Genomic DNA, 23,981 nt, shown 5'->3' with positions numbered 1-23,981 from the left:
TGAAAACATACTGCCCACCCCGGAAGGAGGTCGTACTCCAAGTGGACCTTTTTCGTATTACATCAACTCAATCCAGACATGAACAAAACAAAACCTGTCTGGATTTGGCTTCTTCCCTTTTAAACCTGACCAAATCAATAGTTTTAAAGGAGAACGTAACGGACGTTTAATTTGCTGCTGCACCCTCATGCTTTTTCTATAATTTCATCACACATTATTTTTAATCTTTCTTCCAGAATATATATCCTGAATGATTAATATATACAGTTTGGGCCTCCAAAGCTGATCAATTTGTCCATGAATTGCCATTTTAATTTGTTAACTAAGCCCAAATATGCGCCGTCGTGACCGCCGTCTCCAAACAAATGCTACCTCGGACCGGTTGTTAATTGATTATATATGGGTGATGTAACGTTTTACTATATTGAATATATCTCATTATATTATATAATTTTCATGCAGCTGATTTAGTCCGTGAATATTTCTTAGCTTAAATTAGCTTGCAGTCCGTCCGTTGTCGGAGTTGACAATGCGGTCTTCGTTTCTTCTACTGTTTGTTTCTTTCCCTTAAATCCTCCGCCCGCCTCAAACTTTCACACCAATGCCCAGATACAGCTTGTTCCATTTCTGAATATTAACTGTGTGATTTCTTCCCGAGTCTTCTGGTTGCTGCACCCAACATGAAGCCCATCTCGAATCAACAGGTAGGTGTAGGTGATCTTATCAGTAGTTCCTGCCTTGTCATATTATTACAATTAAACTTTTTCTCCTGAATTGTAGGAAATTATTAGATATGCTCGTGCTCGCGACAACCCGTATTTCGACGGAATGCGAAGAGGCGAAGCGGCGGCCATGAACAGGGGCGGAAGTACCTACGACACCACATCTGCAAGAAAAAACGTCTACAGATCCGCCGCCGACCGAGGGCCCCGACACACGAACCATAATATCTTTGCAAATGAAGAGGCGACCGCCGACACTACTCCAAAAACCTCGTTCCCGGACATCGTTCTTGAACCCATCGGCCGCTCATCTTCGGGGAGGTGGTCCAAGACTTCCTCACCAATAAGAGTTCTTGAAGAATCAGACGTGAATAGTACTGTTAACTACACTGATTTGAATGAGCCATCGCCATCGATCGTTTCTAGCACGGAGGACGATGCAAAACAAGACGTGATCAGCAGCAGCACGCAGAGTGTCCGAATATCATCGTACAGCGTGAGCAAGAGGCAAACAGACATTTCCAATGTCCCTCTTCCACCTTCGGCGGCGCTGTTCTATTGCGGCGCTTCCCCAAAAATGGAAGTTGTCGAAACATGTGAAAGTGTTCTCAAGCTCAATACGTATCTTAAATCCAGAAAGGATGATGTCAATGCCGGCGTCCCCGGGAAGCTCCTGCATGCTGTGATCGGACCAGATGTATCCGGTGAGAAAGATCAATATATCAATTACGCTGTTGTCGAAACTTCTGTTTAGTTTTTCGTGTCATGACATGACAAAGCTTTTTCAGACGTGGGATCCGTTGCTTCGACCATAGCTTTTGCATTTTATCTCGATTGGACTAACAGCAGCAGCCAATTCTGTTGTGTGCCGGTTATCAACATGAAAAGGGCTGATCTTGATTCGCAATCTGATCTCAATTGGCTGCTTCATTCGTGCCGCATTGATTTGTCGTCATTAATATTTATAGACGAGGTTGGCTAATTATCTGATCGATGTATTTGTGTTCTTATTGGTTAACTCTCTTGTCTCGTGACATTGAAACAGATTGATTTGTCCTACTACGACTTGTTTGGTAGCCTTAACCTCGTCTTGCTCAATTGCGACAAGATTCCTTCGCAACAAGAGGTTGTTTATGTATTTCATTTTATGTAAGTTCGCCCGGCTCGTTTTGTTTTCAATATTTACGACAAGCATTTGCAAATTATTCACGGCAGGCACTGAAAGAAGCGATTGTTGAAGTCTTGCATTGCACAAAGGTTTATTTTTAGCTCTGCGATTGCTCAATGCTTGCATAAATAACATCTCTATGGAAGAGGGTACATTTTAAATCGCATTTGTTCTTACATTTCTCTGTTTTCGACAGTCTGATGCTACATATGCTTGGGTTGATTCTGTCACGGCGCGACAGGTAAGAATATGAATATATTAACATATACATATGCTCTTATAATACTAAGATGAGGAAATGAGCATGTTGTCTGATTTCTTACAGGATGGTTCGTGCTGCACTGTCATTGCCGAAAAATTCATCAATACTTCACCTGAGATTCTGGCTGGGAAAGGATTCAGTCGACTTCTGGTACAAACTCAACTCCTATACAAGTTCTAATCTAAACGGGAGAAGATCATGTTCTTTTCGATCTTGCACTATTTATATATCCCTTAGTTGTTTCTTCATTCATTCGTCGCCAGTTAGCCGGCATCCTACTTGACACTGCAAATTTAACAAATCCAAACTGCACCTCTAAAGATAAATACATGGCCACATTGTTGATCAATGGAGCTGGCCGGTTCGGATGCAATGGGCTATATCAAATTCGTAAGATGGATTAGCTAGGCTTATTATTATTGTTCGTATTGGCATGTCTCTGAAACTCAATTCATCATTTTGGTATGTTCTTTTTTTGGTTTTCTTTGTTCTGCAGTGAAGTTCAAAAGCTATGATGCATCTGATAACCTCAAAGTGGATGGAATTCTGCGGAAGGAGTTCCGGAAATGGACGAGATCAGGTTTGTCCATGTTCTGTATCTAGAAAATCTGTCAGTTGCTGAATCGAGTTGTGGACTTTGTTTGGCGCAGGTAGAACAGTTAGCAACAGTTTAAGGTTGTCTGCACCATGTGTTGGGATGAGTTCGATCGGTATGTCTGTTGTGCAGCTGTTAGCAGCTCATGACTCCACCTCGGTTCAAGAAATCACTCATTTCCAGAGTAATGGATTTAACTTCACCATTTCCTCACAAGTCACAACCATGGATTTTCAAATGCATCTTAATGTTTGTTGATACAAATGCAGAATCTGAAAAACTTGGCCTGTTGATGGTTGTTTCTGGGTATTATGATTCCCAGAAGAAGTTCAAGGTTGGATTTTTTTATTTTTTACTATTATTTTTTATATGAATCCTGACTTTTGATCTGATTATATAAAGTTGATTGTTCTGATAGAGGGAAATTATGGTTTCTGCTGAATCTGGCGAGCTTCTGAAGAGTCTGCAACAGTTCCTGGATTCCAATTCTTCTCATCTGCTGCTGAAGCCTGTTCATCAATCTGGACTGAAAGAGGAGACGATGAGGGTGTTCGAAACTGATAAAGTCACTTCGCGAAGGACCATCGAACGGCTCCTCGAGCAATTCCTTGGGCCATTAACCTGATTAAGATCACTTTGGTGCTTATTGATTATAAATATATATATATATATTTGTAATAAAGATCGCGTCTTTATTGACAATCATCGATTGTTCGAACCAAATCCTGCAATAAGTTGGATTTAATTTAGGGCGTCGTTTATTTATAGTGAATTGTTAATTCAAATCCAATAATGGGCAAGTGTGAGTCACTAATACCCAACGGTTTGTTAAAACTCCACGACTTAATATCTGAACACCGCCATACCCACCGATTGCGTTTCCAAATTCAGAACAAGTAATCTCCACCAATTTCTCGATTTTGAGTTCCGAAATCCCTGAATTCCATTCGATTCGATTCTTCCTCTGATACGATTGATTCATGTTTTCTCGTGAGAAATCGAACAAGGAGCCTCGCCTTCCCGATGAGGCCATTAAAATTCTCAAGTCGTTGGCGGCGAAATGGGACGACATACCCGATCCGGATGCGTTGCAGGTCTTTCGTCTCAAGGGGGCAATGACGAACGAGGTCTATCAGATCAAATGGCTAACCAAACCTAACCTTGATGACGCTTCTCTGCAGAGATCGAGAAAAGTTCTGGTGAGAATCTACGGCTCTGGCGTGGATGTGTTCTTCAATCGCGAAGATGAGATCCGTACGTTTGAATTCATGTCGAAGAAAGGCCAGGGCCCTCGATTGCTCGGCCGTTTTTCTAATGGCCGTGTCGAAGAGTTTATTCGCGCTAGGGTACAATTCCTATCGTTTCTTACGGCAGCTTTTCTGTTCTGTTCCTCTTTTTATGACGTTGCTTGCCCTTTTAACTTTTTCTTCGAAGATTTAATGTTCAATTAGCAATAAAACTGGATCATAATTTGGAGTTGCAGCGCAGTGAATAGGGTTATCTTTCCTTTTCCTTTACTTTGCCAAGCGAGTGCATTTGGTTGCTGTTTAACGAGGCTTCTTAGCTCCTTTTCCATTGGCATGCAGATATATGCCTTCGATTATTGTGGATGAAAATCCCTATGCAGATATTGATTGTGTTTACCATGGCAGACCCTTACGGCTGCCGATTTACGCGATCCCGAGATATCTGCTCTTATAGCAACTAAAATGAGGGAATTCCACCAGCTAGATATGCCCGGCTCCAAGACTGTTACGTTATGGAAGAGGCTATGGTGTGTTTCTTTTTCAATCCTCGGGTGTTTTCTTGTATAATTATATGTGTTTTTCCATTAAGATTTTGTGCCTAAATGCTTCAGCCATTGGCTTAAGGAAGCCACACGACTATCTTCGGAAAAGGAAGCTGAAGAATTCCGTTTCAATGATCTGGACAATGAAATATCGATGCTGCAAAAGAATCTGTCTACTGGTAATCAGCTAGTAGGATTCTGCCACAATGATCTGCAATATGGGAACATTATGATGGACGAAATAACCAAACTTATTACAATAATTGTGAGTAACAGAGACCTTTGTTTTTGGTATTGATGTGGTGATGTAGGGATCATTTTATTTTTGCTGCTTTCTGTTCTATTGATCCTTACTTACATCATGAATATATATATATATATATATATGCTAGAACGATTCTCTGAAATGAAGGAAGCAGTTCTTTATCTTTTCAAATATATCTAATCAATCTCATGTTCATTGTGGTTCCCTTTGATTAAGCTACCTTCACTTTTTGATAGGACTATGAATATGCAAGCTACAACCATGTAGCCTTTGATATCGCAAATCATTTTTGTGAGATGGCTGCGGATTATCATACTGAAAACCCCCATGTTATGGACTACAAAAAATATCCAGGTAGGGGATGGATGCATTCGATGCTTCAATCACTCGATGTTCACCTTGCCAAGCATGCTAAGTTTATCAGATATTTGAGATCAGTAGTACTTGTTTGTTAACCAGGTTTGGAGGAGCGAAGAAGATTCATCTGCATCTATTTGAATGGCTCAGGTTGTACTTGTATATAATTCACTCAATTCTAATGGCACGTGGTCCTTCAATTTTATAAGACTAAGGCTGTCAAGGATTTGAATATGTAATGTCATTTATGCATGCTTCCTCCCCAATATCTTTAATTTGGTTCAGGGAAACAACCCAGTGACTCGGAGGTGAATCAGTTACTTGAGATTGTGGAGAAGTTTACTCTTGCAAGCCACCTTGCTTGGGGCTTATGGGGAATAATCTCGGTATGCTTACCTAAACTTCTTCGATGTGTAGAGAAACAAACACTTGTATTTTCTTCCATGGTTTTGGCTTATCAGTTGCAATTACAGGAGCATGTCAACAAGATCGATTTCGACTACATGGAGTATGCGAGGCAGAGGTTTCGACAATATTGGGCAAGAAAGCCACAACTGCTGGAAGTTTCTAGTTCCAGAAAATCCTAATCCTAGCCTGACAACTAAGTTCAAGAGGACAGTTTTGAGTCTCTGTGTATATATACATTTTCGTGTCGCGCATTTCTTTTGTATGCTTAGGATTACAAATGCATGATTGAACAGAACCAACAATCCAATGTTTAAGCCCTTTACTAGTAACTTGTATTATAAAGCGTAGTTCCTATCTACATTATATACAAGTTCAACATTCTACCCCCGACCTATTCCTATTCCTCCTGGCCATTTCTTCACTAATAATTTTCTCGAGTAAGATCACACTCGATTATGCAAGTCTTTTTCTTTTTACAGCCTGTAATGTCAATGCAATGCCACGGATTGTTCCCAATTTTCCTCGGACCAAAACCACCACAACAAAGAAAGAACACAGCTCCATAATTAATCATATAGACAGTAACCGCCAATTCAATTCAATTCAACTCAAGTCAATTCAATTTCTTCTTATAAATAACCATCAAGAACGGGGTTTGAAGGGCCACCATCCATTTCCCGTTAAAACTCCATTGCTAACTTCCATGGGTTTTCCCACCATTCTTTGGCTCTGGACTCTCCTCGCCGCCGCCGCCGCAGAAACCGCCTCGCCGCCGACGCTATCGATCGATCAAGAACACAAGCTGAACAACATCATCGACGCTCTGATCGGCACCGGCGACTTCGCCGGTTGGGTGAACCTCCTGTCTACCACCGATCCTTCTACCATCCCGGTCAGTGCGACCCTTTTTGTCCCCAGCAACGACGCCATTTCCAGCTTCCCGGCGTCCCACGGCGTCGGAATCGTGCCCTTCGATCCACTTCTGGTGCCGTACCACATCGTCCCCCAGCGGCTCACATTCTCCGAGCTCCGGCACATGGGCACCCACACGCGCCTCCCCACGCTCCTCCAAGACAGGTACATCGTCGTCACCAACAACTCCCCCTCCAACTTCACCGTCGACAACTCGCGAATCACTCAGCCCGACATCTTCGTCAATGCCGATTTCTCTGTGCACGGCATCGAGAAAGTTCTCGATTACTCCGTCTATGGTGGCGGCCCCATTACGGCGACCAGCCAGCCGTCCCCGAAACCGCGGAATGGCACCGATAACGGCAGTCATCCGAATCCCTCAGGGAAGACTCTACCCGACACCAAATCCAGGTCTGCCTCGTGCTTGCACAGTAGATTTCCGGCGATCTTTTCCGGCGCTACTGTTTTCGTATTGATCAAGATCTTCGTCCCAGCTCTCTAACGTGTGTATCTCTTTGTTTATTTACGATTAAACATCATGAGTTACTAATTATTCTTGATTTCTTTATACGTTCTTTTTCTTGAATTACATATATGCAGTGTTCTTGTTTTGACAATGAGTATCTTTCTGGTCTTTCTGTTCACAGAAAATCAAGGAACAATCCGTGGAAATGCAGTGACATGTTTACAACGAACCTACAGAATTATGCACACCAATCCAATGTGACTGAAATCAGGGTTCAATTCGATCAGTCTTTGTTCCAGTGAGATTTATATTCATTCTTTAGATAGGGGATGATGTGCTTGAATCAGATGATCTTGCGTTTAAATTCTGTTGTATTCCTTCGATACTGTTTCTTTGAGCATCAATGGCAAATTGAAGGAAATTGGAGAATTCTTTCGTAGATAAACTTGAATATGATCATCAAAATTATGGAGTGTTCCTTCTTGAATCGTACCTTCACACAAATCTTGGAAGGTGCAGAGCTCTTAAAAAAAAATACTTCTCTAGCATCTGGTTCTTTAGATGATGGCCTCTATATATAGTAGGCCGAGTTAATGTAAAATTACACAAGTTGTCCTCCTCTATATGATATACTACAAAGTCGCATTTTCGCTGTAAAGCGTGTTGGGCTCATTTAGTTGGGGATTGGGGAATAGTAGGCCCAATATAAAAAAGTCCATATAAGTATTTGTTTTATCCGTATGGCCGTGGTTAGGGCATTCGATGCTCATTCCCGCGCACAACTTCCGTCGTATTGCAGTCGCATTCTCTGCCGGCGAATTAGGGTTCTTTAGTTTACAAAGTCATGTGGCCGGGCCTCTACACCTAGATTGGCACGCAGGTGCGTGTTTGTGTGTTTGTTCGAGTTCTTGTTTTGAATCGGATCATTTGATATCGTTGTTTTCGCTTCCATATTGGGGTGTTTATAAACTTGTCTGCGTGCTGAACTCGATCTTTTGTATAACGATTGCCAGACGAAGAGTTCACATACTCACCACTTTCTTTGGCACTGGAGTTGTATTTAATTTTTTCGTATTTCGTATTTCGTACGTCTATGATGCAGTTTACGCTTGGATTGGAGATTTGGCAATGGCATGCTCTTGGAATCAACGAAGGAAAGGTTAAAATTGTGCCAGGAACGTACGGGCGACCTTGATTCAGAAAGCGGTGTAGCAATCCCACCCGCCGGCCAGCCAAGTTCCTAGTTAATTTTCTTAACCCTAGCCCCCAAACCTGATGCATTCCACGCCTCTCTTTTTTCCCACGACCTCGCACTCGACTCACCTTCTTCTTCTTCTGTCTCCCACCGCCATGTCACGGTCATCGTCTTTTTATTATCCGGCTTCACTCTATTCTAGTTCCTCGCCTTCGTCGTCCTTTTTGTCTTTGTCTTCTTCGGACGTTTTGTAAGTACCTTGCACTAATTTTGATTCATTTTCTGTTACCAATAGCAACGCTGGTTAATCCTTGTTGATGTTCAATTGCACATTCAATCAATATATCATAAAGGTTAAACTGTGAAGATCTCTTACAATGTCGACCCCTTGTTAAGGCATCGATGCATTATCTTTGGAGAAATCTCACTAGGTAGTGATATGAAAAAAATTCTTCTGGATACAAAATAATCTTAGCTAGGTTCCTTCATTTACTTTGCCATGCTTCTTAATTATCGCAAACTGCTGGTATGTTTGCGATGTGGGTTTGTGACCACCATCGTATGCATCCATCAGTTATACCACATGTTCCATACATTTCGAAAAACATTTGTTAATCCCTATTGTTTAGATCCAATGTATTTGGAAATCAATTTTGGGTGTGTTTGTTTGGGAGTTTGGATTTTGGATTGGGATTTGAATAGTAAAATTTATGAATTTGAATAGTTGTATGATGTGATATAAATAGGTGTTGATGTGATGTTTTGAATGTAAAATTGATTTTTAGTATAATATAAAAAATAAAAAATAGGTGTTTAATTTGATGTTTTTGGGGGGAAAAAATTGGATGAATAGTTAAATTTAAATCCAATCCTCCAAACAAACACACCCTTTGAAGACTTGTGTGGTAACTTGTGATGATGCTGATAATGTCATCGATGCAATATCTTTGGAGAAATCTCACTAGGTAGTGATATGAAAAAAATTCTTCTGGATACAAAATAATCTTAGCTAGGTTCTTTCATTTACTTTGCCATGCTTCTTAATTATCATGAACTGATGGTATGTGATGTGGGTTTGTGGCCAACATCGTATGCATCCATCAGTTATACCACATGCTCCATACATTTTGAAAAATATTTGTTAATCCCTATTGTTTAGATCCAATGTATTTGGAAAACAATTATGAAGACTTATGTGGTAACTTGTGATGATGATGATAATGTCATTGCATTTCATGAAGCACTAAGGTCATGCGGATTCTTCTGCTTTTAAGGCCAAGTCGAAGCTCCAGAAACAATACACCTTTTTTGATGAACAGTCACTGTAGGGGCTGCGCAAAGCTTCTTTCCCCAAGGACAAGGTGCACTAATGATACTGATGGTTTTACTTTTATTATTATTGGGAATTATGATATGAGTTCTTGCATTCTTTGCTTCATTCTTGGGCTAGTGTTTTATAAGCACACCATGTTTGTGCCTCATTTTTAGCTTGATCGCTCTACTGCACTATTGGTATAATCCATAAGGGTGTGTTCTAATGGTCTTTCTTTTGCATTTTGATTTTCTGAGGTGAAATAGTTGATCATATACATTCATACAGTGCCCGCCAACGAATTTTCTAACCTTAAAAGGATGATAAAATCACATCAAACTTGCATTCCGATTCCAAGGTTTGGTAAAATTAATGACTTTTTTAGGGTCAAGGTTACATAAATAAAGAAATGCCAAGATCTTAGTTCTTGTGCTTTTCATTTGATAGATGTTATCATTTTACCTTTGAGTTCAATGTGAATTTTATTGCATAATTTATTATCATGTTAGCCATACATATGCCTCATAGCCTGATAGAAAAGGGATTTTGTAGTTTGTGCATATTCTTTTGCTAGCACTAGATAAACTATACTTTCAATTTTGACACCATATATTGTATGTATTTCCGCCAAAATGTGGATACAAATGTGTGTTACCTTTTATTTATTAAAAAGATTATGTAATTATATGTTATTAATTGTAGGAAAATATTGGCAGCATAAAGGCAAAGATTTTAAGATTGGTGGTTATGGCAATGGACTGGCAAGTGCTTGTGGTAACTGCTGACTTCTCTGTCGTTTCTGCCTTCCGGTAGTTGTAGGTCTCCACTAAATCCATAGCTAAAAGTGATTCTTATTTGTTTCGGGAAGCATTGAATTGATAAAGCTATGCTGTCATTGATTGTGAAAATAATTTGCTGCGGTCATTTGCCCACTTATGTTGCCAATGTGTTGTAGCTTATTGTCTGTTTCTTGTTGGTTTGTCAAGTCTGTATAGTAATTGTTGCAATTTGTTTTGTTGTATTTACTTGAAAGGTAATGGCTTTGAAGCAGAGAGGAAGACGAGCTGACGATTTCTCTGGGGTTCAGACATTCCCAAATGTGCAAATTAAAGCTTGAGCGCCAGTCAGAGTGATATCCTGTAAATAACGCCAGAGAGCCTGCCCGCTTGCTGCCAGGTATATCTCATAATTGGGGGGAACTCTTGATAATTTATTTGCTTGGTTTTAGTTAAATTATTTATGGAGGAGCGTGTAGGATGGTTCAATCTTTTTATCGTTTTTAACTCAAATGCGCAGTGTATCATTTGCAGGAAAACTCATTCCCATCTGACCCGATGGGTAATCAGATCGATCATTCGTCGTAACCTGCCCAATGCATCGATTGTCTGCTTGTAACAATTAGGACAGTGTAGTCCACGAAGGCCCGTTAAAAGCCCAAGATGTTAACCGATAAGCTACACAGGCTACAACGTATGCCCGCTGAGGACAACTAAATGGGCCACCATCGCTAGGTCCCGACAAAGCAGGGCCACGTGCTGTCGGAAAGGCCCAGTCCTTGTCACCCAGAAGACAATATGAGCACGTGTTGCCATTTCGGACCAATACTGTTCCATGCAAGCCTACGCAGCTTAATACAATATAATCATAGGCCCGTGAAACAAGCCCAGTGAATCTAGCCCAACGGCTGACAGACCCAAGTGACACCCAGTGGGCCGACAGAAACAATTCGTCTTCCAGGAGCTTAACAGTTACATGTGCGGTGGTCGATGCCCAATGACCGACAGTCACGTGCTGTCTCCAATAGCCAGACAAATTATGTACGTCTGTAATTGTCCATCCGGCCCGATATCTTTTTTATTCAAACGCAAACGGTTAGATACAATGTCATTGAAGTCCCATCGGACGGGCCCTATAGTTGTTACCCAACGGACGACAGAAGCACGTGCCGTCTACAACCAGCATGACCGTCACAAGTGTAGTGGTCACACTGTCACGTGCTGCTTGCCCATAGCCGGCCAAAGCCATGTGCATTTGCTAAGGCTTATTATGCCCAATATTGTTTTCATTCATATCCAAAGGCCCAATACAAAGTCATCGAAGGCCCATCGGGCCCACGTTTTCATTCAGATCCAGACGGCCCAATAAAATGCCATCGAAGGGCTATCCGACAGGCCCTGTAGCTGTCACCCAACGGGCCGACAGAAGAACGTGCCGTCTACAACCAGCTAGACAGTCGCACGTATAGTAGTCGGACAGTCACGTGCTGCTTGCCCATAGCCGGACAAACCCATGTGCGTTTGTTAAGGCCTATCCGGCCCAATATTGATTTCATTAATATCCAAAAGGCCCAATACAAAGTCTTCAAAAGCCCAGAAAGCCCACTTTATTTTCATTCAGATCCAAACGGTCCAATACAATATCATCGAAGGCCCATCCGTCATGCCCTATAGCTGTCACCCAACGGCCGACAAAAGCACGTGCCGTCTACAACCAGCTAGACAGTCACACGTGTAGTAGTCAGACAGTCACATGCTGCTTGCCCATAGCCGGACAAACCCATGTGCGTTTCTTAAGGCCTATTCGGCCCAATATTGTTTTCATTCATAAACGAAAGGCCCAATACAAAGTCTTAAAAAGCCCAGCAGGCCCAAATTATTGTCATTCAGATCCAAACGGCCCAGTACAATGTCTTCGAAGGCCCATCCGTCAGGCCCTATAGCTGTCACCCAACGGGCCGACGGAAGCACGTGCCGTCTACCAGCAGCCTGACAGTCGCACATGTAGTGGTCAAACAGGCCTATTCGGCCCAATATTGTTTTCATTCATATCCTACAGGCCCAATATAAAGTCATCAAAGGCCCATTTGGCCCACATTGTTTTCATTAAAATCCAAACGGCCCAATAAAAATCCATCAAGGGCCCATCCGACAGGCCCAGTAGCTGTCACTCAACAGGCCGACAAAAGCACGTGCCGTATACCAAAGCTTGACAGTCACACGTGTAGTGGTCAAACAGTGCCCATAGCCGGACAAACCCATGTGCATACGTTAAGGCCTAATATTGTTTTCATTCATATCCAAAAGGCCCTATACAAAGTAATATAAGGCCCATCTGGCCCACTGTTTTCATTCAATTCCAAACGGCCCAATACAATGTCATCAAAGGCCCATCCGACAGGCCCAGTAGCCGTCATTCAACAGGCCGACAGAAGCACGTGCCGTCTACCACCTGCTTGACAGTCACACGTGTAGTGGTCAAGGCCCATCCGGCCCAACATCATTTTTGGCCAAGCCCGTATGGCCAATCGAGTGTTTCTTACAGGCCCAATGGTTGTCTGCAGCGGCCCACACCACCACGTGAGGCCTGTTAGACCAATTGGCCGGGCCTTTTCTTGTCGGCTGTCAGCCCAGAACCAAGGAATCTTTTCTCCAGGCTGCCTTGGTAGCTCATCTTTTTCCATGCTCTGCTTGGGCCAAGCTTTTTATAGGCTAACGTAAAGGCTTATGGATTAACTTCAATTGTAAATGCGAGAACATTCAGTTTTGAGATTGTAAAATTCATACAATTTATTAGGTTATCATTTATGTGTTAACTTCGAGATAAGCAAACCTCCATAAAATTTATAAATGCCCAGCTATGAAGAAATCAACTCAGAGAACAGTAACCAATCTGGCTGCCAATCGAAGTGAGCTCCCTCTGTAATGTAGAGACACTGAATCTGTCCAATACACTTCCACTGATACTAAACCGGGGAAGCAACATACCACACGCCTTTAGGAGATGGATAGACAAAGTCTACTTCCCACCATGTCAAAGACATTTCCACTGTCCTTGGATTAGCAAGGACTGACCATACACGCTCCGGATAGAATTAGAAAATCAATCCCCCATTGTCCTGAAACCTAGTGCCAGATCTTTTCGGTTCAATAGATGAAATTTAAGAGAGATGTCAAATGAATGCAAAGAAAAGACAACACCAGTTGGCTTAGTAAAAGGATCTTTCAATTATATGATACCACCCCTTTTCTACCAGATATGGATACATTTCTTGTCAGTCATACTAAATGCAGGGACTCAACTTCTCACTACTCATGTGGCCCCAATGAAACACTGAAATGATTATTTAAAGAACCACAAACCTCATATCTATTGCCATCTGATCGTTTTTCAAACCTGCAAATATCTCCAAATCTAGAGATGCCATAATAAGAAATTTCAGGCTTGGCCCTCCATTGTTTACTCTTAGCATATTTGCATGTTACCAACATTTTACAATTGCATGTAAGCACATTTCCACTGCAAATAAGAACATATTAAAATTTTCTATTGGCAAAACAAAAAACATAATAAACAAAATATCAATAACCAATGGGGAGGGAGAAGTTTGACTTGATGCCCCAAATAAACAAATCTCACAATCAGAAAGAATGCTATAGATTACATCATGACAAATTCTCATTAAACCTAGTATGGAATCTCTCCTTAAGTCCACATCTTCGCCAAACATCAAAAATTAAATTTAATGGGGATTAAATGGATATAATTGAATACACACCTGGGTGGTATATTTTTCATATTAAAAATATATATACATCTGCAATATGTATAATACTTGGATATTAAATAATATATTTCTTAATAACATAATGTAACCGGAAATTTAAAAAAGTAAAATATGATAAAAAAAAATATTTAAAGATTAGGAAAACAAATTTCTTTGAATAATCCTTCTTGTAAATTACAAAGATTATGTGACACAAATTCCTATATTATCCTATAGATGGAGTTAGATTATATAAAATTATATTTACATAGTATAACAAAACCATCTATTTAATTGAAATATATTTTAAAATTGAAGTCAACACTAACATATTAAGGTTGCTTTTCAATATATTTATAAATTTAATCATCTAATTTCATTAAAACCAAGAGGATATATGATATATTAAGTGAATGCAATAAAATCATGAAAATAAATGACATAAATCAGGCAGAAGAAAGAGATAAAATCATACTAGCAACTAAAAAATTTATCATTCAGTGTGAAGATACCAGATGTTTTTCTGCTCTACAAGATGTTCACAGACACCATAACTGATTAATGAACAAACCAAGTGGACCTGTTAAATTTCACAAATAGCTTCAAATTAGACATTCAGTGTACACAAATACTTAACTGAAGCTAAATTTCATTTATTGTAATAGGAACAGCATATAAAATTTCAAGTCTTTTGGCACATCAGTCATATTAAACCGATATTTATATCTCCTGCATACATATCTAGCTATTTTGCTAACTCCTCCAATTAGCACAATCATAAATCCACAAGAAATTCAGCAAAAGGAACTATAGCAAACACAGAGTTAACCAAAATATATATATTACTGTGCCAGAATATGCTGTCATTGAAATAGGAATTCCTCCAATGAGAAGCACAAGTAAATGATCAATTCGCAGGCTATAATATAAATAAATAGCATCTCAACAGCCATTCTCACGGAAATAGTGAGTACATGCACAATTCCCAATCGCAGTGAAAAAACAATAATAGAATTGAAATGATCAAGAAAGAAACATAAAAAGATGTAATTCAGAAAACAAATATATCTATTTATTACATTGAGTCTAACCTTTTGAAAATTTCACTTGATTAGGATAGTCAACTAAGCGGGCAGCCTTGCCAAATAAGGCATGAACATCAGTTGCAATGACTAATGATTCAACCTCCCCTTGTTTGATGGCCGAGCCTGAGCACACTCCATTGCAGGGTCTTTAGTAAAGCAAAGGGATTCCCCTGTCAGTGCGGACTGCAAATGACAACAAGCAACGGTTAAAAAATAACCTAAATGGAGTTAGATTATATTAAATTATATTTAAATAGATAGATAAAATTATCCATATAAATGAAATATATTTTAAAATTAGAGTGTATACTAACATACTATTAAGCTCCCTTTCAATATATATATATATATATAGTTAGTAATCCAATTTCATTAAAACCAAGAGGATATATCCCTATAATATATTAAGTGAATGCAACAAAATCATGAAAATATATGACATGAATTAGGCGGAAGAAAGAGATAAAACCAAGAGGACCTGTTAAACTGCAGAAATAGACATTCCAACTACTTAACCGAAGCTATAGCAAACACAAAGTTATACTGTGCCAGAATATGTTGCCATTGCAATAGGAATTCCCGAATGAGAAGCACAGGTAAATGCAAATTCTCACAGCAATAGAGTGTATGCAAATTTCCCAATCACAGTCAAGACCTTTGATGTAAAATTGAGTCAAAATTCACAATTGCAGTTAAAAAAAAAAAAAAAAAAAAAAAAAAAAAAAAAAAAAACAATAATAGAATTGAAATGTGATCAAGAAAGAACATAACAAGATGTAATTCAGAAAACAAATATATATATATATATGTATATGTATTACATTGAGTCTAACCTTCTGAAAATTTCACTTGATTATAGTCAACTAAGTGGGCAGCCTTGCCAAATAACGCATGAACACCGGTTGCAATGACTAAGGCTTCAATCTCCCCTTGTTTGATGGTCGAGCCTAAGCACACTCCATTGCAGGTTCTTTAGTAACGCGAAGGGATTCCCCTGTCAGTGCGGACTGCAAATAACAACAAGCAACGGTTAAAAGATAACCTAAATGGTAAAACGAAAGACAAGCGAACCAACGCCGAATGACCCCGCCATTTCCATCTCTTCATCATCCAACAGGACACGACCTACCTAGCCCTCATCAGCATTCCTCCCCACCCCCCGTCCCCTCGGATTAGGGTTTCAGAGACACGGCGAAGACGAAGAGAGTCCAAGAAAAGTGGATGAAATTAGGCTATCAACACAATTGGATTGAAACTAGGGAAATAATTTATCGGAAAAATATTAGGTTAGGCTCGAGCTTGGGCTAGGGTTTGGGATTCGGTCACCGCTGCATTTCCATATCTTCGTCGTCAAAATTCTTAACAACGAGACCGAAGATGGACTCGGAACGCCGACGCCGCCTCTAACCCAGCAGCGGCCGCATCTGAATCGAATCGGCGTTCTCTCCCGCCCGCTCTTGATGAAGGAACAGCGACCGACATCGATATTAAAGTAGTTCAAGGATGTAATTCATATGAAAGCTATAGTATACAATAATATCAAAAAAATTATTTACTATTCAAAATATTTTTATATAGTGTAAACATACATATATTAGTATTATAGAAGTTGAGGATGTTTAGTTTAAATAAAAAATTATTAACTTAATTCGTTCTCCAAAAATATATATTTTAATAAAATATCAAGTCAAGATATTTAAAATAATAATAATCATATCTAATTCCTTTCTCAATATTTGTATTAATAGTCAAATAAGTATTTCTTTTGCACCAAATCTCCATTAAATTATTTGGATGATGTGTTTTTAAAAAATATATATTTTATTATTAAACTAAACTAAACCAAAAAAATTTGCAAATCAAATAAAAAAAACACACACAATAATGCCCAACAATTCAAATTATGTTATCTTATAAAATATATTCGTAAAACTAAAAATGAGTTTAAACTGATATATATACAAGTGAAAGTTAGCTCCTTTTGCAAGTTGATAATTATTGGTTTCCACCAAAAATTATTTATTTAGCCAATCATGTTAAATGTACTATAATTTGTACAAACTAAAACCTTCAAAACATCAACAGCCACCATGTTCTATCCCCTCTCTTCCAAATTTGAACACATGACAAATCCACCCCCTACAAAATACTCATTACTCTTGAAAGAATGGTTTGGAATGGATTGGAAGTTCTCTCTATCTCTCCCTATGTTTTGGTATTTGCTATTCTCTGTCTCTGTCAGTAGCTAAATCAATTTTCTTTGCTTCTCCTCCTCCTCCTCCTCCTCCTCCTCCTCCTCCTCCTCCTCCTCCTCCTCCTTTGCCAATTATTCATCCTACTGTGCATTATTCCAATTCTAGTTTCCTTCAACTGTCTTTTGCATTGATAAAGTATTACCCCTGCCTACCATTAACTTATGGCCCTCCTGCACGCCCAAACCCGTCCCAAAACTACTAGCAGCAGTTTCACCTCCATCGGATATCACCTCCAAGCAACTCTTTTCCCCACGCACACTGTTGTGGGAGCTTGATGTTTTCTTCACAAGGAGTTTATGGTCCCAATATACTGAGCATTTGTGATGTGGATCAAGAGCTTCGATTGCCTGAAAAAAGAAACATGTAGGGAGCTTTTGAGGAATTGGATTGAGTTAAAATGAGTCACATTTGTGGGTGTGGTTATTAAACAGGAACTACTTGGAAATGAAACAGTTGCCATTTTACCTGGCTAATTGTCGAAGAAAGAAATCCAAACATTTCAAGGCCGTTGATGGAACTTGAAGATTGCAACGGAGGCAGGCCTTGCTTTCCAACAGATGCCAGTGCAGTAATCTCCTGATTAAGTCTCTTCAACACCATTTCCCAGCATTCCACTGCGGAGAGATGCACAAAGCTCTCTTGCTGATGCCCCTCAAGACTAACCTGAGGAAGTATAACTTTATGTCAGAGGAGGTTTTCTGACAAACAGCTTCATTATGTATGTGACACTTACCTTGAATAAGGGACCAAGGAGCCCACCATCCATGATTTCTGAAGTATAGCTACTCTGTATCAATGGGTTGCAAATGTTGAAGAACTTTACGCGGCTTTTGTAACCTGCAGAAGTGATTAATGTGTTAAACTCTTAATGCTTACAGCAGACAAACAGTTTGAGATTTAACTTTGCACACCTTTGGGAAATATAGCATCCTTGTTGCACCATAGCCTTCCATGAATAACAGATCCCAAACTTACAATTTCAACAAGAAATCTGGCTCCGACTTTAGAATCTGAATCAGCCTTGGGAGTGTCGCCAAGTAGATAGTCTAAGTTTTCTCTTTTCAATGAAGGCTTGAGTTGGATACTTGGAGTAGACAGATCGACCCCAAACAACTTGTGTTGGCCAGAAATGATTTTTTTGGAATTTAAAGGATGGTCAAAATCCTTGTATACCCATGCTTCTAAAGCATCCGACTGCCCTTCCAATGCCTTGATCAATGTGTTCAACTCATCAATGGTGTAGCGAAGAAGAACATGCCTGCTGTCTGGGTCACAGCCGCAGGTGAGATTTGCATGTTTGAGACATGCAAACTTATCCGAGGAACAGTCGCAATAAGCGGCGAATAAATGTAAATCATAAAAGCAAGAGAAGCATTCTCTCTCTGCATTAAGATCAACATGCTTATCAATCTTCTGAAATTCTGTGTTTCCAGGGAGATGCTGAATTCTTTTCTCCTCCAAATGAACCCTTGTCTGAAAATTAAACCAGAAAAATGAATCAATGACTGATCTACAAGAATATGCTATTGTAGATGCAGACAAAACAAACTATAAATATTATCATTCACAAACATGCATTTAAAACTTCCTAAGGGCACAGAGACATCCATCACAGACCTTGACTGCCTGAGTAAGCATCCCATTCTTTCCACAGAAACTTTTCCATCTTAAATTTTCTAAACTCTCTTTCTTGAGAACAGAGATCTGGCAAAGAGCATGGACAGCTTTTCTCGCTGCAGTCAAAAGCAACTTATCATGCGACAATGATGTCTTGCGACACTGTGCACTGTAGAGTTCAACTGCACTCTGTCCATGTCGTAGCCAATCAATAGGGGCCACATTTACTGCCTCGGCACAATTGAAGCCACTGTTGAATCCAGCATGATAGGCTCTTGGAAAGGTAAGAATAAACTCCCCAGAATTCTGTACTGCTCGATACACTGGTACACCTTCAGACTTCAAAACTGAAGGAGACAACTGAGTGACCTGTCACAAATGAGTCGATGGTCATGTTTGTATGTTACATGCCGATTAAGGGGGGAGTTGGATAAGAAATACAGTTGAGGCTACTAAGCAAAGTGACTCCGCATATAATCTTATACAAAATCTAAACTAAAGTCTATCATTCATAAAAAAATAGCTTATGGATAAACAACCTACTCATGGAACAAATCACAAGCAACTCATTAGAGAAGCCTAATTTAAGATTTTGCATCGGATCACCAATAACAAGCAAGTTCACTGATATATCACATGCATCTTACCAACTCATTTAGTAAATCAGGTTGTTCTTCAAATAGATCAGGCAAGTGTTTCCTCATTGCATTCTCCAACGCACAGGCATGACTACCAGGAACTCCATACCAAACTTTTGGATCTCCCCAATGTAGATAGTTCAGTGAATAGAGATGATGGTCTTCGACATGCTTTACAATACACATCAAAGGTATCATAATTCATATCCAAGCATTATGTAAATTTATATATTTATATTATGTATACAAAATATTGAGGAAACTTAGCATAACAGTTGATAAGGTCTGTATGTTCAGAAATAACTTACCCAACAAAAGGATGAAAAACACATTCCAATATAAAGCCATGGCACAACTACCCCAGAGATGTCACACTCTTCAAAGTTCAAAACAGAACCAGATAGGCGTGCAAAGTTATTCAAATTCCAGCCTGATGCAGCGTATTGATCACTCTTAGAATCTGGCAATGATGTTGACTTCTTTGGGAACCCACTTCCTAGCATTCCAGTTTCCAAATCAGCTCCATAGTATACCTGTTCATATAAGTCACTTTCATACTTGCATACAAATCGAAAAACAGAGGGCAATAAATGATCAAAACAAGTGTTCTCAAGTCTCACCTCAACTTCATCAGTAGGCTGCTCTATAATCCGCCAATACTCTCCCTCAATCTGTTCAATTGAGGGCAGCATCCTCATATCTTGTCCAACCCCAACAGAATATTCTTGTGTTTTGTCCTTTAATCCAAAGTATTGTTCTTTAAACTCATCAGCAAACCTTTGAAATTCCTGCAGGGTAAAGTCAGATCCTGTCTGAAAACCAAATTTTTCTTCACTGTCACCAGTATTAGATTCAGTGCTTTCAGGGCGAGATCGCTTCCTCCTCCTAGAATTAAAGTGCCTTCGTCGTTTTCTCTTTCGATATTTTTTCCTCATTGGCTCCCTGTTCTGAAGGAGGTCTACTTGTTGAATTCGTGTAGAAAATTTAGTAGTCTCCCAAACATGCTTATCTTTTAGCAAACACGGTGGAGTCCATGATGGAGGAGGTACAATTTTGCAAATTCCATATGACTCAGCTTTGCACCTTATGCTTGCTATATATTGAATGGTGTCTTCAAACTCCTGCAGCAAAATATTCCATTAGCTCAACAACCTGGAAAAGAAACTTCTCTATTTTAACAACATACAGACCTTTGCAGTTGGATAGAAGACTGGAGCATCTTCAACAAGTGGCTTACAAGCTTCATCAGGAACCCATCTCGCTGATACCTTTTCCAACAGCAAGTAACAAAGCAGAGAAGTAAGTTGAAATATAAATAAATAGATATGAAATCACGGTTTTGATAATGAAAAAGAACCTGCTAAGGCATTACAAATAAGTACAGAAACTAAAGACTGAATACTAGATATCGTGTCAAGTAAATGAACTAAACAGTACAAGGAAAATTTAAATGCGAATAAAACAAACATTTATCAATAACATTCTAAACATCAATTTCTACAGGTAAAGCTGCAACAAATTACATACGCTCAACCAACACAACTCAAAAATATTGTGGTAATAGCAACACATGATGCACCTGTCGGTGTCGAGGACTGCCTGGATTTTCATGGCTGTCATCATTTTTTGGTATATCCCTGGAAGGATGATCCTGCAACAAAGTAGCATTAGTACTTTACCACTGTAGCAGAAATCAAGGCTATGTAAAATATACACGTGATCCAACATACAAAACCAAAAGGTTGCCACAACTTTAGAAGCCTGACATTATGGTTCAGGATCTAACTACTAATTGATGGCTCATGGTACATTAATATCCACTAAAGTCACTTGACAGAATCTCCTTACAAAAATATAGCACCAATAAAGCAAGCTCCAAGAGTAGATTATTATGGAGATACCAGATGGTTTTCTGGTTTCACAGCATACTGACATGCCCTAGAATCGTGTCTCTTGAATTATTATAAGAGTCCTCATACTAGAGGGTATTATCGAATAAATTACAGAGCTGAGGATCAAACGAAACAAAAGAAATTCAGTACATAAAGGATTAGGATACAAACCTTCATTTTCATGACTGCTCAGTCATATGTTGAAGTGTATATCTAAGGTTGATAATTACTGATAGGTGGTTTAACCTTCAATATAGGAGGAATACTTAATGTAGGATCTTTCCACAGAAGTCTCAATTGCACAGGTCCTGATGAGACAATCAATATAATATGAGATTAAAATCTGAACAACTTCCATGATGATACAGTGTTTATGACAATTTGGTTGATACATAAGTGAAGAGCAAAGAAAAGAAAGAATAGTTGGTGTGGAGGCCGCAAACTAAAATGAGTATGCCATAATATTCCTAGAAGCAAAATAGTGAAGAATATAATGCGTATCGGAGGATGACAAATCATTATTGATTAATATTTTGTGAGATAATGAATACAGTTGTAAAAGATTTTCAAGTCTGGACAGCCTGAACTTGAAGAAGGAAAAAAAAACATAATAAAATTTATGTTTTACTTCATTTAAGTCCCACGAGAATTGTGTGAGTAGTGATGACCGAATACATAAACAAGACAAACAATCAGTGCTAAGTGGTGAACCCTTGTCAAATGGCACGATGAAAAGTATGAAACAAGGGTTCTGGAACATCAGGACAAAATGAAGATATGCCATTTGAGATCATAACATACCACAAGTAACACGTTACCAAAATCAATCTATGGCATTCGATATTGTAAACTTTCTTTATATGTTTAGCCATCGTACATGGCAGAGATATATGCTTTATAAGCCACGTGGAAATTAAAGACAGCAAAGAAAGTTGGAAACTAACAAGAACGAACTAATCATCTCCTTTTTTGTCAATTACACGTGCCAAAAAAAAAGACGAAGAGGATTATTAGCAATAAACAGGCTACAGCTTATTGAATTAAGCTTAAAACAGGGAAGCTCATGCAGCAGAAGAGCAAATAATAGTAGACTATTTTTATTCCTGAAATCTCACAGAATTGCTTACAAAAAATTATACACATGTCATCATTCAATCCAAAGATTACAGAGCAATTAACAATGGATAAAAGTGCTGTTAATGAGGTAACAAAAGGATGAGATGAGAATTAATAAGTAAAGACAAACAGGAAGTAGAGTTATCAGATCTGATCTGCACATGCAATGGAAGCAGTTTATCAATAAGATGGATAAACACAATGATATAATATGAAGGAATGGAAATTAACTCTAGGAATAACCTGCGCAGCTAATTAGAGAAGGGAGATAATCGCCAAACCTACTCTACTCTGTTGAAAGCCTGCAAACAAAAGAGAACTCTTCAATAATCTAATCAACAAAGTAAACTCAAGCCCTAGAAAATTCCCAAAACTTAGCAACACAATTTCCCGGAGATAGAAGACAACTGAAATTGTCAATGCAAAAATCATCTGGTTTTCTTAATGGAACACCGCATGAAAACTCCCACAAAACCGTCACAAATCACATCCCACCGCCTCATAAATAGCAATTGCGACAATCCATCCAAACCCTAAAAGCTAAAAGACAATTTCCCAAAAAATAAAAATAAAAATATATTGGAGACAATCCCAACAAATCTTAACATGAGAGTACCTGCAGCACAATTAGGGCAAAGAAATCAAAATGTGGCGCAACGCTAAACGACGTTGACAGAGTAAAAAAGGAAAACCTCATAAACACCACACAAGAAATTGGCAGGCGAATTTATTCATGAAAGGCAAAGAAAAGGAGGACTTGTTTTTATGCAGAAGGGAATGGAAGGGGGAAGGCAGGAATATTATAATTAATACTAATAACTATTATATATATATATATATTATTCACTTCTTTGATGCTGACAAACACACAATACGGTTGCCCCAATGACAGCCAAAGAATTTCCAAATCCGCCCATGAATCTGTAGCTTTAATGCATAATTGCGGTAAAAGATAAAAAAAAAAAAAAAAGGAGACGAACCCTTCTTGGGAATTAAGGAAACAATATATAATAATTAGATAATAGTAGTAAATTGTATTTGGTTGAATAAGAAGGAAAGAAGAAGACGACTTGTAGAGCAACTAGGAAAGAAGTTAGAAACAACCCAACCCAGAACGTAAAATAAGAACAAGATAGAGATTTAAGGTGAGACTCAGTCCCCTCACCACATCCATCAATGATCAGATCCATCCCCAACCGATATCATCAGTAAACATAAGGAGTAATGAGAATCTGAGTGAAAGGGATGCTATATATATATATATATATATATATAATTAAAAGAGGTTTCGGGATGCAAATCCGGGGGCAATGTCAGTGGTTGTCCCAAAGCTGTGTACTGTTTTTGTTTGCTTCTTTGCCCAACAAAGTCCCTTATTTATAGC

The 23,981-nt window shown here is 39.0% G+C and overlaps 4 protein-coding genes and 2 long non-coding RNA genes across 19 annotated transcripts; 4 read left to right on the top strand and 2 right to left on the bottom strand.

Moving 5' to 3' along the window:
• The first annotated feature begins 584 nt into the window (after nucleotides 1-584).
• LOC127249973 (uncharacterized) lies at nucleotides 585-3,411 on the top strand. The gene is made up of 12 exons (XM_051273097.1): nucleotides 585-704; nucleotides 781-1,426; nucleotides 1,511-1,695; nucleotides 1,768-1,848; nucleotides 1,938-1,979; nucleotides 2,087-2,131; nucleotides 2,216-2,302; nucleotides 2,416-2,542; nucleotides 2,649-2,732; nucleotides 2,803-2,931; nucleotides 3,017-3,081; nucleotides 3,166-3,411. The coding sequence occupies exons 1-12, from the start codon at nucleotides 681-683 to the stop codon at nucleotides 3,370-3,372; spliced, it is 1,722 nt and encodes a 573-aa protein (XP_051129054.1). The 5' UTR covers nucleotides 585-680; the 3' UTR covers nucleotides 3,373-3,411.
• Nucleotides 3,412-3,578: 167 nt separating this feature from the next.
• LOC127249974 (probable choline kinase 2) lies at nucleotides 3,579-5,929 on the top strand. Its single transcript, XM_051273098.1, has 7 exons — nucleotides 3,579-4,093; nucleotides 4,400-4,521; nucleotides 4,606-4,801; nucleotides 5,038-5,155; nucleotides 5,261-5,308; nucleotides 5,444-5,544; nucleotides 5,632-5,929. Exons 1-7 carry the CDS (start codon nucleotides 3,728-3,730, stop codon nucleotides 5,743-5,745), a joined length of 1,065 nt encoding a protein of 354 aa, XP_051129055.1. The 5' UTR covers nucleotides 3,579-3,727; the 3' UTR covers nucleotides 5,746-5,929.
• A 322-nt stretch (nucleotides 5,930-6,251) lies between these two features.
• Nucleotides 6,252-7,336, top strand: LOC127249869 (FAS1 domain-containing protein SELMODRAFT_448915-like). Its single transcript, XM_051272919.1, has 2 exons — nucleotides 6,252-6,981; nucleotides 7,126-7,336. Exon 1 carries the CDS (start codon nucleotides 6,270-6,272, stop codon nucleotides 6,978-6,980), a length of 711 nt encoding a protein of 236 aa, XP_051128876.1. The 5' UTR covers nucleotides 6,252-6,269; the 3' UTR covers nucleotide 6,981; nucleotides 7,126-7,336.
• A 339-nt stretch (nucleotides 7,337-7,675) lies between these two features.
• Nucleotides 7,676-11,676, top strand: LOC127249751 (uncharacterized). 4 transcript variants are annotated; one of them, XR_007838481.1, is made up of 6 exons: nucleotides 7,676-7,824; nucleotides 8,047-8,389; nucleotides 9,381-9,500; nucleotides 10,154-10,260; nucleotides 10,485-10,627; nucleotides 10,762-11,676. It is a non-coding gene; the product is annotated as an uncharacterized LOC127249751 (long non-coding RNA). The 4 variants fall into 4 exon arrangements; XR_007838480.1 differs by having other exon boundaries at nucleotides 10,154-10,266; XR_007838479.1 differs by having other exon boundaries at nucleotides 10,154-10,270.
• A 259-nt stretch (nucleotides 11,677-11,935) lies between these two features.
• On the bottom strand, nucleotides 11,936-16,599 carry LOC127249750 (uncharacterized). 8 transcript variants are annotated; one of them, XR_007838473.1, is made up of 7 exons: nucleotides 16,209-16,599; nucleotides 15,913-16,086; nucleotides 15,086-15,262; nucleotides 14,470-14,574; nucleotides 13,591-13,747; nucleotides 13,061-13,353; nucleotides 12,949-12,963 (listed from the first exon to the last, which is right to left on the bottom strand). It is a non-coding gene; the product is annotated as an uncharacterized LOC127249750 (long non-coding RNA). The 8 variants fall into 8 exon arrangements; XR_007838475.1 differs by having other exon boundaries at nucleotides 11,936-13,353; nucleotides 13,591-13,642; nucleotides 14,507-14,574; nucleotides 16,209-16,591; XR_007838474.1 differs by lacking the exon at nucleotides 13,591-13,747 and having other exon boundaries at nucleotides 11,936-13,353; nucleotides 14,507-14,574; nucleotides 16,209-16,590.
• Nucleotides 16,600-17,074: 475 nt separating this feature from the next.
• On the bottom strand, nucleotides 17,075-23,930 carry LOC127249870 (lysine-specific demethylase JMJ18-like). 4 transcript variants are annotated; one of them, XM_051272923.1, is made up of 13 exons: nucleotides 23,763-23,930; nucleotides 22,829-22,899; nucleotides 21,653-21,789; nucleotides 21,169-21,240; nucleotides 20,780-20,857; nucleotides 20,210-20,710; nucleotides 19,898-20,122; nucleotides 19,599-19,760; nucleotides 18,952-19,320; nucleotides 18,246-18,807; nucleotides 18,068-18,171; nucleotides 17,800-17,997; nucleotides 17,075-17,681 (listed from the first exon to the last, which is right to left on the bottom strand). In XM_051272923.1, exons 3-13 carry the CDS (start codon nucleotides 21,662-21,664, stop codon nucleotides 17,436-17,438), a joined length of 2,529 nt encoding a protein of 842 aa, XP_051128880.1. In that variant the 5' UTR covers nucleotides 21,665-21,789; nucleotides 22,829-22,899; nucleotides 23,763-23,930; the 3' UTR covers nucleotides 17,075-17,435. The 4 variants fall into 4 exon arrangements, with proteins under 4 accessions (XP_051128880.1, XP_051128877.1, XP_051128879.1 ...); XM_051272920.1 differs by having other exon boundaries at nucleotides 22,841-22,899; XM_051272922.1 differs by lacking the exon at nucleotides 23,763-23,930 and adding an exon at nucleotides 23,214-23,533.
• Between the last annotated feature and the right edge of the window lie 51 nt (nucleotides 23,931-23,981).

Source organism: Andrographis paniculata, unplaced genomic scaffold (assembly GCF_009805555.1).
Source record: "Andrographis paniculata isolate CXL003 unplaced genomic scaffold, ASM980555v1 Contig36END, whole genome shotgun sequence".
Taxonomy (NCBI): domain Eukaryota; kingdom Viridiplantae; phylum Streptophyta; class Magnoliopsida; order Lamiales; family Acanthaceae; genus Andrographis; species Andrographis paniculata.
The sequence above is the reverse complement of the archived record's forward strand: the minus strand, read 5'-3'. Positions and strand labels throughout refer to the sequence as shown.